At 36.2% G+C, this 18,650-nt stretch overlaps 1 protein-coding gene across 2 annotated transcripts; it reads right to left on the reverse strand.

The window, feature by feature from the left end:
- Window positions 1-3,711: 3,711 nt before the first annotated feature.
- Window positions 3,712-16,111, reverse strand: LOC141780294 (interferon-induced very large GTPase 1-like). Of its 2 annotated transcripts, XM_074655455.1 has the most exons (6): window positions 15,979-16,111; window positions 14,121-14,244; window positions 10,847-10,881; window positions 10,498-10,576; window positions 10,309-10,346; window positions 3,712-10,201 (listed from the first exon to the last, which is right to left on the reverse strand). In XM_074655455.1, the coding sequence occupies exons 2-6, from the start codon at window positions 14,203-14,205 to the stop codon at window positions 5,408-5,410; spliced, it is 5,031 nt and encodes a 1,676-aa protein (XP_074511556.1). In that variant the 5' UTR covers window positions 14,206-14,244; window positions 15,979-16,111; the 3' UTR covers window positions 3,712-5,407. The 2 variants fall into 2 exon arrangements, with proteins under 2 accessions (XP_074511556.1, XP_074511557.1); XM_074655456.1 differs by lacking the exon at window positions 15,979-16,111 and having other exon boundaries at window positions 14,121-14,250.
- Window positions 16,112-18,650: the final 2,539 nt, after the last annotated feature.

Genomic DNA, 18,650 nt, shown 5'->3' on the forward strand with positions numbered 1-18,650 from the left:
TTCACATGATCTTGTTTTGTTGTCTTTGAAAGGTTGTAGTTTTTTTCCAGATTATCTGTCTCATGCACTACTGTCAGGATATAGTGACCGTTTTATTAAAACATATTTTTTTAATAATATTTGCTCCATTTCTACCCACTGCTGCTTTAATTATGTAGTAATTTGAAGAAATTGCCACGAAATAACAGTAAAGTAAAATCAATATTATGACAAGTTGTTACTGTAATTACCTAATACTTTACAGTAATTTCAGGTAATTCTACTAATACAGTTTGTTAATTCCCATATAATTACAGAGAAAACCTCTTTATTCTGCTTTAATTTTACTCTGTAATTACCCAATACTTGACAGCAATTTCAGGTAATTCTACAACTGGTCATTATATTGATTTTACTGATTTTACTTTATTTCCTAGTAATTTCTTCACATTACTATGTACACTGTAAACAATTGCTGTTAATTTACAGCAGAATTTCAACAGTATTAACCTGTTATTGCTAAAAACAGTGCTTTACTGTTAATACAAAAGAAAATCTGTTAAATTATGCTCATAGGCCGTTTTTTAACTGAACTATAATGTATTCTTAAAAAACAGCACTTTACTGCTGATCAACTGTCTAAAGTATCATCAGTAACAGTTTCATGCAGTATTTGTTTAATTCTGGGAAGAGCAATTTCACCTGATCTGCACATGTGAGGCTGGATCCGTTCTTTTCTTCATCCATTCCCATCTTACTGATTATTTGGTAAGTAGTAATGTTATTTAATTAATAAATCTGTGCAAAGGTTATCAGTGATGTTTCCAGTTAGTTTGCATTACAGAATATGTGCATGTCATGATAGAGGGATTCAACAGCTAGCTAGAATTTCACAGATGATTGCATATTAATCGGACAACACAAGGAGCTCATTTTAATATCTATGTATTCAAGTTAATATCTAAGTTAATGTGCTGACACATGTATTTTGCCAGTGAATTCATGCATAACGACGGTGTATACATTTTACAGTCTATGGAAGTCCCTTCAACATTTAAAGTAGCATTAAGACTTCAGTGCATGTTGGTTATTGGGTGGTAATTCAGCAGAGAAGATACAAAATTGAAGGCAAGGTTATTTACTTGCTAACTAGTGTTTTTGAATGATATCTGAAAACCACATGTTCTATAGATCAGATGGTCAGAATATTCATAATTGATCAAAAAACGGTTTCTCAACCAGTAATGCACACCACTCAACACAATTCATTTAAAACATTGACTAAAAATCCATGAAGTTGACTGAGGAAAATTCTTTCTAAGTTTCAGGTGAAACAGCAGGAAGCTATTGGCGCTGGATGGTCAGCCTTGAGGGCCACTTCATATGTGAGGGGATCCAGCCCACCTTCTCGATGGGGCTTGCTGCATTATTTTCCACCTTCTACACCTGCACGCTCAAATTAATCTCAAGGTTAGATACTTTCAGTAAAACCTGTATTTTTATTGTGGCATTAATCTAAGTGATTCACACAACTTGATTTTTACACAGTACCTGAAGAAACACTATCATTTTTCAGGTGCACCGTAGGAATAAACCCCGAGAGAGGCACCAAGGATGGACAGGGCAAAGTCTTCTCAAAGAAAACTGGCAAATTCACGAGCTACAAGACAAGACTACAACCGTATATCCACATGTATCCACTCTGCTGATGGGACTCATGGACTTGAGTGGGACTTCATTTAAAATGGTGAGTTTACATTACATACATGATAAGAGGAAATGAGGGCTACACACGCTGATTTTGTATGTGAGAAGTTACAATGAAAGTTGTGTTGGAACTCATATATCTCTCTCTCACACAGTCAGCGGGCTACCAAGGCTGGATTGAGAGAACTGGTGTCTTTGAGTGGGCCATAAGTCATTCACTAACTCACTCCCCGACCATCGCCCAATACTTGGACTTCCACACTTATCCATGTACCTTGTTAGAGACTGAATATTCATACTTGGACATGATGTCACATGTCTGGTGGTGTTGGTGCTCATTATGATATAAGGCAAAATATTATTTGAGAGTTTTGTTTTAACTCTATGATATAGCTCAACTGTCTGTAACTGTTCCACAAAGTAAGGTTAGTAAGATTGACAGATGTCTTCAGAAATGCTATTTCTTCTGAAATTTGGTTTGTTATCTGTGTCAGGTTTTTGTTGGCGCTGTGTTGAACTTCATATGAAAATAAAAAGTAAAGTGCAATAAGATAAGCTGTAGATTTTCTTTTCTCACACATTGTACATGATTGTAAAAGCAGTGAATTAGCTCTGTTCTTCACTCACATGTTGTTATGGTTTGCATTCTGTGCTTGTAGCCATATAGACAGACATTTTGGGCATCATAGCCTTAATTATAGCCTTTTTCTTAACAAGTGCCTTTAATTGTATTCAGTGTGACTATCCCTAAGTCTGTAACCTGCTAAGTCTATTCATCTAGGCAAAAAATAATGTTTATTAAAATGTATGTAAAAAATACAACCTAAATAGTGCATTAAAACAAATCAGTAAGATAATGTAAAAGAAAGGGGAAAAACAGCTATATAATGTATCTTTAAACAGTAAATTAACTATAAAATACTGTGAAATTAATCAAAAAACCTGTATATACTGTATTTTTCATTAACAGTACAAAGCTGTAAATTTCAGCGACAGTATAATAATGTTAATTTTACAGTAGAATAATGGCAACCCTGCTTCCAGCTCTTTACTGTTATTTTACTGGGAAATTCTTAACAGTGTAATTAACAACCTTTAAATTCAAGGGTTGCCCAACTTTTTAATCTATTAACTATAGAAATAGTTACCCCAGATATTAAAGGTGTAGCTGTGTGTGTTTGTGTTAATGTGACTGAAGCAGAATATAATTATGTTTGCAATATGATCATTGTTCAATATTGTATTGATCACTGCTGCTGATTAGTCTGACCAGTCAAACAGAGGAAGGAGAAGGAGAAGAACCTCTCCTTTAGCCAACTTGCTCACAGGTACCTGTCATAGTTCTGCAAAGGTCTTAAAGGCCAGTGTGCAGGAGTTAGTGGCATCTAGCAGTGTGGTTGCAGATTGCAACCAACTGAGTACCCCTCCGCTCACTCTTCCCTTTCCAAGCATGTAAAAGAACCTAAAGTAGCCGTCAGGTGCATTCATGCCACCAAATACAGCATGTTACTTAAATGTAAAATCACGAAAGGCTCTCTCTAGAGCAAATGTTTGGTTTGTCCTTTCTGTGCTACTGTAGAAACATAGCGGAGCAACATGGCGGACTCCGTGAAGAGGACCCGCTCCCTATGTAGATATGAAGAGCTCACTCTAAGCTAACGAAAACACGATTCTTAGTTTCATGTGACTATACACTTAAAAAAACATAATGATTATATTCCATTTCTGCCAATAGATCCCCCTAAATCTTACACACTGATCCTTTAAAGGTTTTAAAAGTACTTTTGTCAAATATCCCATATTTTACAATAATCATTGAATAATATTGTATTCATACAGTCAAAGGTGATTCCCCATGTTAGCAGATTTTTTTTTGCTGTTTTTGGATTTATAGGATCTAATGATACTATGAAAAAATCTTAATTATGAGAAAATACACTACAGTGTAAGGCATAATGCCCTATGGTCTATGGCAGGTTTAAAGGTGTAAATTGAGACTCATTTCAGAAACATGAAGAAACCTGGTTTTTCACTAGATATTATGTTATTTTTATTATAACATGACACATTAACCTCAACAGATTTCTTCTCAACGACTTACAGTACGTTGTTTACATCACATATGGATATTGTAATAGTAAGGAATCAGTGAGATTCTAAATAAAAACAATAAAACTCACACTTGTGTGGCTATAATAACAGATTGATTGAAATGAGATTAACATAACACAGTTTAACACTTCAAATAATACAGAAACATAAAGCATCATTCATTAGCTATGTTTGACATGTTCTTTAACACGATTCAATTTCACATGTAGAGACCGTCGTGGCAAACAAAAAACATTTACATTGGTTACATTGCAACTTATACTTGAATATCATTCTTTGTTACAAACAGGTACATGCTTATTAATAGAAGCCTAATATCTAGCCTAAATCTCCAGACTTTAATCCTTGCATGATATCATTACAGTATCACAACAATCACTTTTAGGTTTTACTTCATTATGCATATACAGTGGAAACCTCTTAAAGTGGCCACATCTGTCAAACTGATCAATATAAGAATATGATTATTCAAACTGTTTTTTTTCTTTATTTCTCATTCAGATTACCATCTAATTGACATTTGTATCTTTATTACATTATGAAATGGAGAGCTTCGCTATTTACTGAATTTTATTGACTGTTTCAAAATACAGTTCAGCTGTTTCAAACGCGGCTCCAACCACAGATGCTTACGTGCACATTTGTTTTCTGTCTCCATCTATGGCAGCCATGACTGTGTTCCCGTTGTTTGAGTAGACTACACAAGGTAGCCTGAGGAACATTAAGTTTCGTTGGCTCGTTTTTAGCGGTTTGTCATTTAAGCTTCGTGGAGACTATGTTTTTCATTGAGAGAAAATTGCTTTCTTTTTCCTGTCATGTCTTTAATGTGCACAAAGCACCAGCCTCAAGTAGACAGCCTAAAGCTGACGGGTTACCGCGAGGCAAAGCATCATGGGAGTAAAGTCTATATAAGCGGTTGATCGCTGTAACCATGATCACTATAAGCTGTTTACACTGTGCTTCATTATGTTTCAGCAGCTGCAAGCACATGAACATCTTAACACAATTCATAAACAAGACATGCACCATGCAAAAATACAATTCTTGTTCGACACGATTTTCAGATTAGATTTTTAGAAATAATACAGGTTAACAAAGAAATATGTCTTCCATTAGTTATTAGTTCAAAACTTGATCATTTCTGACAACATTTGTCTCTCACCCTCTCACAACTCTTTCCATGTTCATTGAAATTCAGAACTTCTAATTCGACATTGTGATTTAATAAGAAATGCAACAATTTAATCAGTCCTCTTTTTCTCTCTGCTTTACCTTCATGGAAATAATTTTCATTTACAGAAATCCTCATTAAACAATGCACTTGAAATGATTATTAATGCATTAAAGATTTTATGACTGACTAAATTCTCCAGGTCGATATTTTTCTTGTGCACTCTTGTTTGAAGTGTTGAATTTTTGTGTGCCTGTCTAATCGCGTGTAGTTTGTAATGATTCATTGACTGTCCACATGGATCACTCAGACAAATTCACCTGTCCATGATAAAATTAACAAAAGTCTGTGAATGTTGCTTTACAGGAATCTGATGAATGAATAACCACGTGAAAACAACTATCAGCCATTAGCTGGGTTGTGGTTGTGTTGGCTCACTCACAGATTGTACATTTCATCCAGACTTTGAATAGCTTCTTCCTTAGTGTGTTTTTTCCACTCGCTGGGAATTTCTCCTTCGCCCTGGAATTTTAACTTATAGTGGTCTTCCAGTTGCTTCTCAAATCGACACACAAACCATGTCCAATATTTCAGCTTAGACTCATCAGGGGTAATTCTCCAGTTAGCATAAAGTGGGCCAGCAGTTCGGTACTGTTTGAAGGGAAAGAACTCTTCGGACTCATGACCAAGGTAAAAAACTCGATCACTTGCAACATTTGTTGTGCAGAAATCAACACACAGATCTTTTGTGTTTTTCCAGTACATACCATTGGCTGCAGAAGATCGATGAAAAGGTACGCTGTGGTCATCAGGACTGTGATTTTCTAGTGTGTTGGTACAAACAGCTGCACAGAATGGACAAGTTACCCAGCAGCTGTTACACAGCTGATCAATGAGGATTTGATCAGGCTTCATCCTGAATTCCTCCATTTTATTCCATGAGAGTTTGCTCACTTCCATCATGACGGATTCAAGACCTTTCTCTATCTCTTCTTTAAGAAAGTCAAATCTGTTTATGTCACTGAAGTTTTGACAACAGATGGTGTCGAATGTTAGCGTATCGTTTAGCAAACTGGAAAATTCCTCCATCCACATGTCTGGGTCTCCTCCCTGGATTCCGACTTTCTCTGTTGCATCAAACAAAGCTTGACTCACAAGATTTTTGATGTCGTCAACATTTTTCTGGAGTATGTTCCGTGCTTTATCTGTGCTGTCTGTGAAGATGTATTTCTGTACTTCCTCTCTTATAAATTCCTCCGCTTGGCTCCTTGGGTGTCGGATGTACGTGATAAAACCATCAAAGTCCTCTTTTTCTGCGAGCGACTTCAACACGTGTTTCTCCAAGTTCAGCCTGTTCCCACTGAATGCTGGGAAACTGCACCTCATCTCTCCAGCGAGATCAATGGCAGTCTTGTTACAGACGGCCTCAACAGTGGAACTCTTCAGGTTCTCACAGATCAGTTCTCCAAGCACAACAGCAGACGAGTTTCCTTTGCAGAAGCTTCTGAAAATGTTGTAATATTGCATTTTCTTGCTTTCTACATAAGCAAGTGCATCGTTGTTCTCTTTGAATTTCTTGTGGGACTCTGAAAGCCATCTTCCTGCTCTGTGAAACACATACAGTATGACATCAACTGTAAACTCCTTCTTCAGAGCATATTTCCCCTTTGATTCAAATTCAGTCACCTTTTCTTTCACATGGTTGGCCACTTCCTGCAAGAAAGTTGATTTGTAGCCTCTTGTAGCTACAGGTTTGCTCTTGATTGCATCAAGGGACTGTTTTTCAACACCTTCAATGAAGGATCTGATCAGTTGCTGTTCTTCATACTGAAAATACCCCTTAAAGGTATATTTTGCTTTTGTCCAGGTTTCTGAACAACGGTCAAGAATACCTTTTTCTGTGTTACTCAGATCTTGGTGCTTGGTGAGAGATACATAATGAACGTAATCTCCAACCTCTGATATTTTTTTGAATCTGCCACTGCTTTCACATTCAGCTATGAGAGACCATTCAAACCCAATCTCCTGAAGGATAATTGACTGATCTTGTTCATAGTTGATGTCCTCAATAGGTTTTATACCTGCAGTTAGTTCACAAACCAAGCTACTCCAAACAGAGTTGAAGTGCTTTTTAAGTTGCTCTTCATCTTTTGCCTTGTCCTTTAACTGATGAGCGAGCTCTTTGCTCTTTTGTAGCAGCTTGTTCTCAAACTCTGCCTTCTTATCATCTAGCTTTTTACAAGCGTTCTTCTGCTGGATGACTTCATCCAGTCTTCTTTTAACTGCTCTCACTTGCTCATCCTGAAACTCCTTGATTTTGCTTTCGAATCGTCCTCGCCACTGAACCAACATTTCTTTGTCTCTGTCATCATCAAAGTATGTTGTCATTGCTTTTGTGATTTCTCCATAGGTTTTCCTGATTTCTTTATGAAGATAATTGAACTCGACCTTGTCAAGTTTTCCATTTTCAATTTGGGTATGAAGCCCATTCTCAATGGTCAACATGTTGCTCCTCAGATCCCAGGTCCAGTTCGCGTATTGGATCTCAAGTTTTCTGTATACTGCAATTTCAAGTGTGTTTTTGAAACTGAAAACAAACTGTTCGTTCATCAGGGCTTTCCACAGGTCCTGGATTTTGCTTTTGAACTGTGAGAGAGTAATCCCAGCAGACTGTGAAGCTTTAGAGAGGATGATGGTCTTCAGCTCTTGGACGCTCTCACTATAACCTGGATTTGGAGGAGCCATAGGTGGACTTCCCTCCCATAGCTGGGCAAAGTATTTCACATCTTTCTGCACATCAAATGCAATGACGTCACTGAAGCACTCAGCATCACAAACCTCCTCTTTGGCTGCTAGTGAGGCCATCTTGTCCAGTTTTTCTTGCAGCCGTCTCTTTCCGTCCATGTTTTTCTCTGCAGCTGCAATATCTGTAACATTCTGATGAACGAACACACAACTTGGAGAAAGTTTGATTTTCTTCATCCTCATGAAAGCCTGAACAACAATCTGCAGAACATCTTGCATCTCAGCTGGATTCTCTCCAAAGATGTTGATCAGTGTCATGTTTCCCAGACCAACAACAAATGTTGCCAGTTCATTGTCGTGCTGAAGAGTAGCGTTACCTTCCAACTCAAGAGCACGCAGTCCTTCCGTGTCCACCACTAGGATGTAGTCAAACTGAAAGTCTTTCTTGATCTCCTCTGACACTTTGACCAGCTGCATGAAGGCCCCCTTGGTGCACCTGCCAGCACTCACTGCAAACTGTAACCCAAACATGGCATTCAGCATTGTTGATTTTCCACTGCTCTGTACGCCCAAAACTGACAAAACAAAAACTCTCTTGTCGCCCAGTTTCTTGATGACTTCATCTAAAAGACTAGAGATCCATGTTAAAGGTACGTGACCTGCATCACCATCCATCAGCTCCATTGGGTGTCCTGATATCATCAACTCTGCAGCCAGCTCTGGGTATTTAGACCAGTCAGTCTGTACCATCTTTGTTTGTTTCTGCAGAGATGCATGGGCTTCATAGATCTGTCCCATTTCTCTAAAGATGTGCTCCAAGCCAAAAGTTGCTGACTGTAGTTTTGTTGATATTTCATCAAGCTCAATTTGCTTTCTTTTTAACAGATCAGATTTGTCATGCTTCTTCTTCAAAGCCAAGACTTCAGTCCACTTTTCATCATAGTTTTGGAGAATTGAAGAGAGATCGTCTGTGGAGAGGGCATCTATTAAGACCTGAGTCCATTTCAGGAAATAGACTTTGTCTGTTGATGGCAAAGATGAGAGGCTTTCAATGAACAACTTCATCGGTTTACTGCAGGAAGCAGTGTGTTGTTTTTGTCGTATTTGGTTTAATTTCTGATGCTTTTCACATTTCTCCTTCTCAATGTGTCCTTTCAGGTGATACAGTTCTTTGTTTATTTTGCACCACTCATGCCACAGTTGGCCTTGACAAGGCAGAAATGTATCTTTGATCTTTGAAACATCCATCCCCTGAAGCAAGTTCACTACTTTCATAGCAGCAGATTTTCCTTTTTGACAGGCTTCATCATCTTCATCTACTCTGATTCCAGAGACCTCAGTCATGGTTTCAAGCTGGAAGGATGCATGTGGTCCAGACAAACCTTTTCCAATGATTTTTCTCAGTTCTTCAGAAACATCCGAATGGCTTCTGTCCTTCAGACCCACTTTGTATTTTCCCTCTTTGATCGGAACAGCACCACAATCGTTATCAGCAATGAGAATAATGAGAGGCTTTGGGGACTTGAGAAGGGCTGAGATAACTGCAGTACTTTGTTTACCTCTTTCCAGAGTTGGTACAAGAACAACATTGACTGAAGATCTGTCAGTCAGTATGTCACGCTGTTTCTCAATCGACAGAGCATCACCATGAAGATTACAGAAGGCAATGCAGTCATTGAAGGCATCATTGGGTTTTCCAGCAGGGCAGTACCAGGCAATCTCTGCCACACCATCCATCAGATGTCGAGACTTGGTGCTACCTGGGCAGTTTCTGTGGAAGAAGGTGTTGTGACGGTCGTTGATCAAAGAGTTCATCAGCTGAGATTTAGACAGAGATAGTGAACCCAGGCGGAGAAATGACACCATGGGTGTCTCAGCTTTGCAGATGGGCATACTCTTCATGGTGACAATGTTTGAATTGTCTTTGATTTCAGTTATCTTCCATGTTTTTCTTATTTGTCTGAATGTCCACAGAGGACAGCCAATATCCATTGTGACTGGGTCAGGAACAAGAAAAGGTAAGGCGTACTGACATTGTGATAGCTTTGTAATCATGTTCTGCTTAAAGAAGCTGTCTGAGCAGTGAAATACTGCCATTTGAACATCCATTGGATGCACATGAGTATTGAGTTTTGATTGGTCAAACTCTACACTGGCGTTAAAAAGAGCATCCAAGTCATCGTCATCTGTGTCAAAGGTGTCAAACACTGGAACAGGATTTGAATGGCTCACCTCAGGACTGTCTTGTTTTACAGGAATATATCTGGCTCTGTAGTCTAACATCATCAACCTCTGAAGAAAAGTAAGAGCGAGATCTTTCTCAGATGTGTCATGATCCTGTTTCACAGGTGGACCTACTTTAAGAAAATCTGCTGGTGACAACTTCTTTTGACGTTTGTCTTGAAGGTGAAGTCTGCCAAGCAGTGTTTCAGCTTCTCTTTGATATTGTTTCTTCTTGTTGATCTCTTCAGAAATCTCCACTGACTGCTGTAAATAAGTAAATAAACATGTACTGTATGTAGAAAATTATAATGTCACACAATGAGATATAAAGTAAATAGTCTTTAAGATCTTGTGAATTTGGAGTTTCTTACCTTATCCATGTTCCCACTCGTATCCATATCTAAGGTACCTGAAGGACAGCAATGAACCAGAGGGACTGATCAACCAATATGTTTTTCTAATGTTCATTGCAAGTCATTTCTGAATGTTGAAAGCTATAATTAGCTCTATTTTTGACAGTTTGGGGTTATCTTACATTAAAATATTCCTTAAAATGTTACCTTTCTTCTTGGTTGCAGATGATACAGACTTGATTTCAGACTTTCCCCCTGTGCTGTCACCAGTCTTCTGTGAGTCGCACTAAGAAAACATGGGATTTTATATAACCTTTAAAGTAGTTCACCTGGTTAGAGCATTTGAGATAAAGAATGTTTTCAGTAATAATTGAAAACAGCAACAAGATAAATATACCATCACTCAGTAACACACAGTGGTGCACCAATTCAATAAAGGAATACAAAAAATATAAAAGCAAGGTAAAACAATATGCTCATTTCCAAATTTCAAATAAATATGGGTAGTTTTAGAAAACGCATGCTGTTCTATAACCATGAGCCCTATTGAGCTTACCTTGATTTCAGCTGCATCCACCTCCATATCTTCTACTGCAGCATAATGAAAGAAAAAAGCAGATTGCACAAGATCAAGGTTTAGAAATAACACTATTAGTTAACCATCTTACTTTCATTGTATTTGCAATGTGTCTGTGTTAAATTCCATTTATTTCTGCAAATGATTTTACATAATATCTGTCATAATAACATAATATTTTACATAATATCACCCTCTTCAGTTCAGAGAAAGACATTGAAGTTTTACTGCAAAAAGAAAATATTAAAATAATCTAGAAATTTTGTTTGTTTAGTTTTTCTTGTCTTTTTGCACGTTGGGTTGTATGACTTTACAAAGACATTTTTGGTAAGTTATGCGATGAGATTGATTTTTATGTGTTTTTGGTTGTACTGTGATATTAGAGACTTGACAGTTGCAGGATGACGCCTATAAATTGTACAGGGTCCTCATAACCTAATGAATTAATCTGACATGATTGGTAATATAAAGACACCCCAAACCATTTAGGTAAAGTTAAAAAAGGTTACTTGGTTTTCATAATAGATTATGTCTCATTCAATCTTTCACATCCTGTAAGCAAACCTTGGAACCACCCTGTTCAGCAACATTGATCACTAAATAGGTATTTAAAAAAGTGTTGTTTCCCCAGAAATGAATGATTGATTTTTATTTATTCAACTGGAGAATCAAGATTTGTGCATTAAAACCTATTAACCTAAAGCTATTGTTTTTTATGTTTCAGAACAATTATTACTACTATACTCTCACGCTCAAATATCTGCTTGCTTTAAAAGATTCAAAATCAAAGCTTTGATGTATTTCTAATTTAAGTTCTGTCTGCATTATCTTTATGAAGCAGTATAGGTGCATATGGAGGACAGAACCTGCCAAAATCAAAAGTAAATAAATGAGTCGATAAATAAATAAATATGCCAGTAAATGTAGCAAAAATATAAAAAATAAATGTAGACATTCATTAATTGATAAAATGTGACATGAATTGATATTTCTTTTTTAATTTAACTTTGTACTAATTCCCCTATATACTCTTGTATTTAATTTTCCTGATTATTTATTTATTTTATCAACTTTTAAATCTATTTATTTTTGTATTTATTCTTTTATTTTAGATGTATTTATTAATTATTAAATTGTATGTATTCATTTATGTATATTTGTATTTACTTATTTATTTAGTTCTGCATGATTTTCCCTTTGCATTTTCCCCCATATTTATTCATCCAAACTTATATATTTCTGTATTCTTTTCTTTATACATTTCATATGCATTTCTGCTTCATTATGCAAATGAGGTGGCTGTCATTCAACATGTGTCATGGGGTCAGAGTGCATAGATCAATTATATGATAGTTATCGTTTGCACACGGATAGCAGTCGGAGCAGCAGCAGGAATGAAGACTGGAGTTGGAGCAGACAGCGTTAGTTAGTTAGCTAGCATATAGAGTTCTACAGGAATGAGTACTAAAACCCGGAAATGGTTCCCTCGTCTGGAAGTCAATGGTTTTTTTTAATGGGTTTTTAGTAAGATGCCTGAAATACGTTTTTTTTACATTTTTTTTACATTTTTTTTTGTGTGTCTTAGAAAAGGCGGACGCTAACAGCAGTGGCTAAATGAGACTACAAAACATCATCACGCCAACTCGTCCAGATTTACAGCCTCGTTGTGTAAACTCGCGCTCATGCGAACATGCTGTAGTTCCTTTATAGCCTAACGTTAGCTTTTTACTCCTGGCGATTGCATTCACACTTCAAAAATCATAAAAGTGGTGTTCATTTGTGAAGATTATTTTACGGAACAAAACGTGTAAGTATTTTAAATGTGTGTTTGCTGCAGAGCTTATTTTCAGCAATAATCCAAAACCCAATGGAAAAATCCCATTGGCTTTTTGTCAAGGGAACCCAAGGCGATGCTATTATCCTGGTTGGCCAACAAAAATACGTCATCACTGCAGCACTCTATAGTCAATTTATGCTCTGACATCTCGATCAACCAATAGGTGAAAAGTTGACCCCATGTCCCACGTTGAATGACAGTCTTCTAATTTGCATAATAAAAAAGAAATGCATGAAGAAATGTAGAAAGAAAAGAATACATAAATAAATAAGTCAGGGGAAATAAATGGGATGGAAATGCAAAGGGAAAATAATCCACAAATAAATAAATAAATACAATTTAATAATTAGTAAATACATTGAAAAGTAAAGTTAAGATAAAAATAAATAAAAAATGAATACATTTAAAAGTTAAAAATAAATAAATAAATAAAAGGGAAAAATTTAGAGTAGAGTAGTAGAGTAGATTTATTTTTTATTATTATTTAAATATCCGGTCATTTATTAAATCTAGATTTTGTCAGGTTCTTCCATAGGTGTAATCTGTGAATGCACATTCAGGATTAAAACCTCACTTGTTTGATTTTGCTGAAACACTGAGGTATTGATCCTCTCTTCTTTGTGGGATCTGTGGTCCAGGTGCTCTTTCTTCCCTCTATTTTCACCACACATCACTCCACTGTAGCCGTGGTGACCATTTTCAGAGACCATGACGTCTATTTTTTCCAGCAGAGCTATTATCTCTCTTTCATCCATCATACTTTTCGTACATGTGTGATATCTTTTTTCAACAAAACTGCTGTTGGCGTTCAGGTCGGTCAATGCACCTTCACATTTTTCATCTGACTCATGAGTCACAACTGTCATTACATAAGCAAGTGATCCTTTCCCAAAAGCTTTATCTAACCACTGCACTCCTGAACTGTAATGGCTGCTATGTAGACCATGCGGTACCAGTAAGAGAAAGGCATGGATTTCCTGATTCAATGGGAATTTGTCAATATTTTGTAGACCAAGCATGTTAATGACAGAGATGTGCCGACCACACAAATCATACAGTTTGGTTGAAAACTGCTCCACATTTGTTTGCTCGTCATGGTCAATTAAGATGTTTTTTGATCCAATCTCAATAGAATTTGCGTCACCAATTAACACAAGTGTGAGTTCAGGTATCACTGAAATAAAATAAACAGAGAACAACATCACTATGTAACACTGCAGTAATCAATGAAGCAGCATTGTTAAAGTTATACGGAGTTCACACAAACTCAATGACAAAATAAAAGTATATAATTAATTCTCACATTCACATGATTAGTTTGATATGTTTTAATACTTCCTCAGTGTTTGAAACTCAACTGAAACATAATCTATAAAATCAATGTTACTGTACATCAATTCTTGTTTCAAATATTACCTGTCTCATTGGCTGCAGATGGTACAGACTTGGTTACAGACAGTCCTCCTCCTGCTGCTGTGTTGTCATCGTTGTCTTCATCCATTTTATCTGCTCTTCATCTTTACAGAGTCGTGCTGTAGGCCTATGACGAAACAAATGAGACAAATACAACATACACTATTACTGCAAAGGCACATTACCATTCACGCTCATTGAGCTAATTATTTGAGAGGATAAATAAAAGCACTAAATCTTGCACATAAAACATTTTGTGGAACATCCTGATGATTTTGCTGCTGGTGGAATGTTGCAGATATTGCAATTTTTCCTGCATTAATTTCTTTATATTTAGTCATAAATATAATTTCAATTTTAGTAGTATCTTTACCAAGTAACATTGAAACACCCCATTCCACCATAAATTGAATTATCTTTACTTCGGTAAAAACACAAAATTCAGACGCCAGGTGACAATTCAAAATATAATGTAATATAATGCAGTCAGGCTCTCAGGCATTCTGTATTACTTTAAAATATTTATTCTCCTGTACAGAAGATCAACTTGAGTCAACACACACATAGGTATGATTTACACTTCCATCCTCTTTTATGTCTTCTTTGGGGGAAGTAACCTCTTTAAATGTAGCCTACATGTGGCACCTATTCACATCAATGATAAATTAATTTTAATTAATTAATTTTAATTAATTTATAAACCCCTGGACTTTAACAGTTCATATATGTGTTTAAGCAATATTTCTGCTCATGTTCAAAAACGTTCTGCACATTCAAATTATATCCCACATATCTGTGTTCTTTGCGATTTCAATAAAGTCAGAATATTTTAAGAAAAATGTTGTAAAAATGAGGATAAAGTCATGCAATTCGAGAAAAAAAGTCTTAATTTTGGAAATAAAGTTAATTTAACTAAAGCTCAGTCATGATGACTGAAAGGCAGAATCTAATAGAGCAAAGGTGTGTGTATAAGGGAGGGGGAAGCAGAGACATTGACACTGAGCTGCAGGTCAGAGGAAAGACGTCACACTGCAGTGAACTTTGTACAAGTCAATGTAACTGTAACACCCTATGGAAATGATAAAACGTGCACGTATGACTTATATAGCAACCTTGTAATATTATGGCTTAATTGTGTGTGTGTCTGTGTGTGTGTGTATACATACATACACACGTAGACATACATATATTATATATATAATATATAAATTATATATATATAATGTATATTTATATTATATATATATATACAGACATACACACACAATTATGTCATAATATTATATATATACAATGTATATAATGTACACAAACACGCACAATTAAGTGATCTTATATCTCAGGTAAAAAATTTATTAAGGTTTCACAAATCTGAAACTGTGTATTAAAGAATATTTAGCCTCTCTGGGATAATCTCGTCCAGATTTGACAAGTCTAAGTGTAGTGGTTTTTGAGCTGGACCTGGTCCAATGTGGTCTAGATGTAAAAAAACAAACCAAAAAAAAGCATTGAAATCTCCTTTTTTTTATTTCCACAAATAGAATCAAGTTTTCACGAATTTGAAAGTGGGTTTCAGACAGCGTTTTATGCTTCACCTTAAATGTCTAACACGCTTTCACAACAGTAACAGGTGCAAAAAACGGACAAGGTTTGTTTTAGGGTTTTAGGTGTCTCTGTGTGTGTGTGCGTGTGTGTGTGTGTGTGTGTGTGTGCAAGAACTCTTAAATAAAAGTCTTCCACACAAGTCAGAGCAGCAAACACCTATCGAGAAATATCACTATATCAAACTGAAGTTGTTATAAAAACTCTACATGCTCAGATTTTAAGTATGGACACAAAACAGAACATAGTTTAAACTCACCTTTTGTTCCGTGTCTCTTGAGCTCTGCCTGGTCTGTGTGGATGAGGCTGCTTTGTCCTCACTCTATATATAGAGACCTGATTCTGGGTCTGCCTCTCACAAACCCCTCCCTCCTGCTCTTAACAGATCTGATGTGGTGTGATAGGGTTACGGAGCTGAGAAACTCTGTATGCACATGACTTGTAAATCAGTGATGAGAAACGTGAAAGTGAAAGTAAGACTGCCTCAACTCATGATTTACCCGAAACCACGTGACTTCAGGGAAAGCGGTGTATAGGTTCATGGTGGAAACAGTTAAAGCTCAAACAACTGTCAACACTGAACACAACTAAATGTAGTAGCCTCTCTAACAATGTATGTTTATTCACAGCTCTATGGAGCTGAGAAACTCTGCATGCACATTACATGTAAATCAGCAGTGGTGTCAATGCCATTTACTCAAGTAGTTTACTTAAGTACAAGTTTGAAGTACTTGTACTTTACTTGAGTATTTCCATTTTATGTTACTTTATACTTTTACTCCACTACATCTCAGAAGCAAATATTTTACTTTTTACTCTACTACACTTATTTGACAGTATTAATTACATTTTATTAAATACTATGAAGATTCAGATTCTCAATACAAATAATAAACCAGCTAATACATTTTGATGTATTATTGAGTAATTATTAAGTATATAAAGTAGCTCCACATTTACCAGCTGCAACATTAAACTATCAATAAATACAATCCAATAATATAACATATATTATTCTGCATGATGAGGACTTTTACTTTCGGTACTTTAAGTATATTTTGATGCTAATACTTTTGTACTTTTACTTAAGTAACATTTAGAATGCAGGACTTTTACTTGTAACTGAGTATTTTTATGCTGTGGTAAAGATCGGAGTACTTCTTCCACCACTGTCAATCAGTGATGACAAGAGTAAAAGTGAAAGTAAGACAGCTAAATCAGTGATAATTAGTTTTGTGATTATTGATTTAGCTGCTTTACTTTGTGTGAAAGTGAAAGCAAGAGAGCTCTATTTCCCCTAAACCTTGTGACTTGGAGGAAAACAACAATGACCCTTAGAGGTCACTCTACTCAAACACTGCCAAGCACATACTGCTGTCAACGCTGAACACTTGCTATTTGCAGAGCAAGAGCTACAACAACAGTTCACGTTTGTTTTTTAGAAAGGCATAAAGTATTTACCAAATTAATCCAAAAAAGGACAGAGACATTGATTCAGTCTCAAGTTTTCAGTTTTAATTTAAACTGCTCCTGATGATAGTTTTTTCAAAAACAAAACAACAACAAATAATGACTGTAATAAATAAACAAATAAATATAAAAAATATATAAATAAACAAAAAAAAAACAGAAATGGTTGTATAATAACTTTGTGTACACAAAGAAATGGTGGTTAAAGTTGTATTCAATAAAGACTCATAATAACAAGGTTAAGCTGGGCTCAGACTACAGGAGTTTCAAGCTTCTCCTGTAGTCTGAATAATGATTCTTACATCCCACAGGAGATGTAAGACAAGGGGAGTAAAGAAGGGTGGTTTAGTCAGTTTGAGGAGCACTGGACAGCTGGAGGCAATACAATCTGCCTCTGCTTTTGAGAGGGAAAGTGTAGGAGACGAGACACCAAAAATAGCCAGCAGGGGGCATGAATGAACTGTTCTACCGAGACAGGTGATTTTGCTGCATCACCAGAACATGTGAGCATGACTGGCTGGCTGGGGTTGATTTTCAGCGGTTGCATGCAGAGCTCACCTCAGGAAACAGTTTTGACAGTTTTTGATTTGTCCAGTGACTACAGTGTAGTATTTTATATTGCATAAAACATTGTTGGATGCAAATAGAATAAGTGTGGACTCTTTCAAAAATATGGTATACAGACTTGCATTCATTTAGCTCCTTTCTAGTTTTCCGACCACTCAAAGCGTTTTACACTACATGTCAGCATTCACCCATTCACACACACATTCATACACTGATGGCAGAGGCTGACATGCAAAGTGCCAACCTGCCCATCAGGATCTAATCTGAATAAAGTAGAATGCTAAAGACTATCTGAAATGTTTCCCAGTCAGCTTTAAAAGACATAAGACTGAAATGTAGCTTCTGTTTAGGCTTATTACATATGATAGAAATTATGCCTTTAAAAGATGAAGTGTGCTCTAAAATACAATCACAGAGGATACAGCAGGGACCTGAAGGAGCATTTTGTGCACAAATTCTCAAATTTGTAAGTAGCGAAAGAAATAGTTTTAAGATCATTTAAATTTTTCACAGAGATCGCAAAATAAAAAAAAATCCATCGAAATGGAGATGGGATGAAATAATACTGCTTCATTTATTTTAAAATGATTTGAGGATGAAAATCAGGATACACTGAAATTATATCATTGTGTCTTCTGTTAATGGAAAACTTGATCCCCTGCTATTTGCTTATCAGCCAGACAAAGCCGTGGAGGACGCTAAACGTCTTAAACTGGACACTGTATAAGCATCTAGAAAAACCTGGAGCTCATGTAAGACTTTTATTCGAGGACTTTTCCTCTGCTTTTAACAAAATGCAGCCTCACATCTTGAATGAGAGACTTGCCTCTTATTTTAATCTCCCAGACCGGCTTCTCATGCTGATTCAAAATGTTCTTACTGTGAGGGTCCAGC

The sequence above is a fragment of the Sebastes fasciatus genome, chromosome 13 (genome assembly GCF_043250625.1).
Source record: "Sebastes fasciatus isolate fSebFas1 chromosome 13, fSebFas1.pri, whole genome shotgun sequence".
Lineage (NCBI taxonomy): Eukaryota > Metazoa > Chordata > Actinopteri > Perciformes > Sebastidae > Sebastes > Sebastes fasciatus.

What these genes read in the sequence shown, in the direction of transcription:
- LOC141780294 (XM_074655455.1), bottom strand. Translation starts at nt 14,205, where the DNA reads ATGGATGAAGACAACGATGACAACACAGCAGCAGGAGGAGGACTGTCT. An exon ending in TGGATGCAGCTGAAATCAAG is followed by an intron (nt 10,577 to 10,846) that starts GTAAGCTCAATA and finishes ATGTTTTCTTAG; the next exon opens with TGCGACTCACAGAAGACTGG. An exon ending in ATCTGCAACCAAGAAGAAAG is followed by an intron (nt 10,347 to 10,497) that starts GTAACATTTTAA and finishes GCTGTCCTTCAG; the next exon opens with GTACCTTAGATATGGATACG.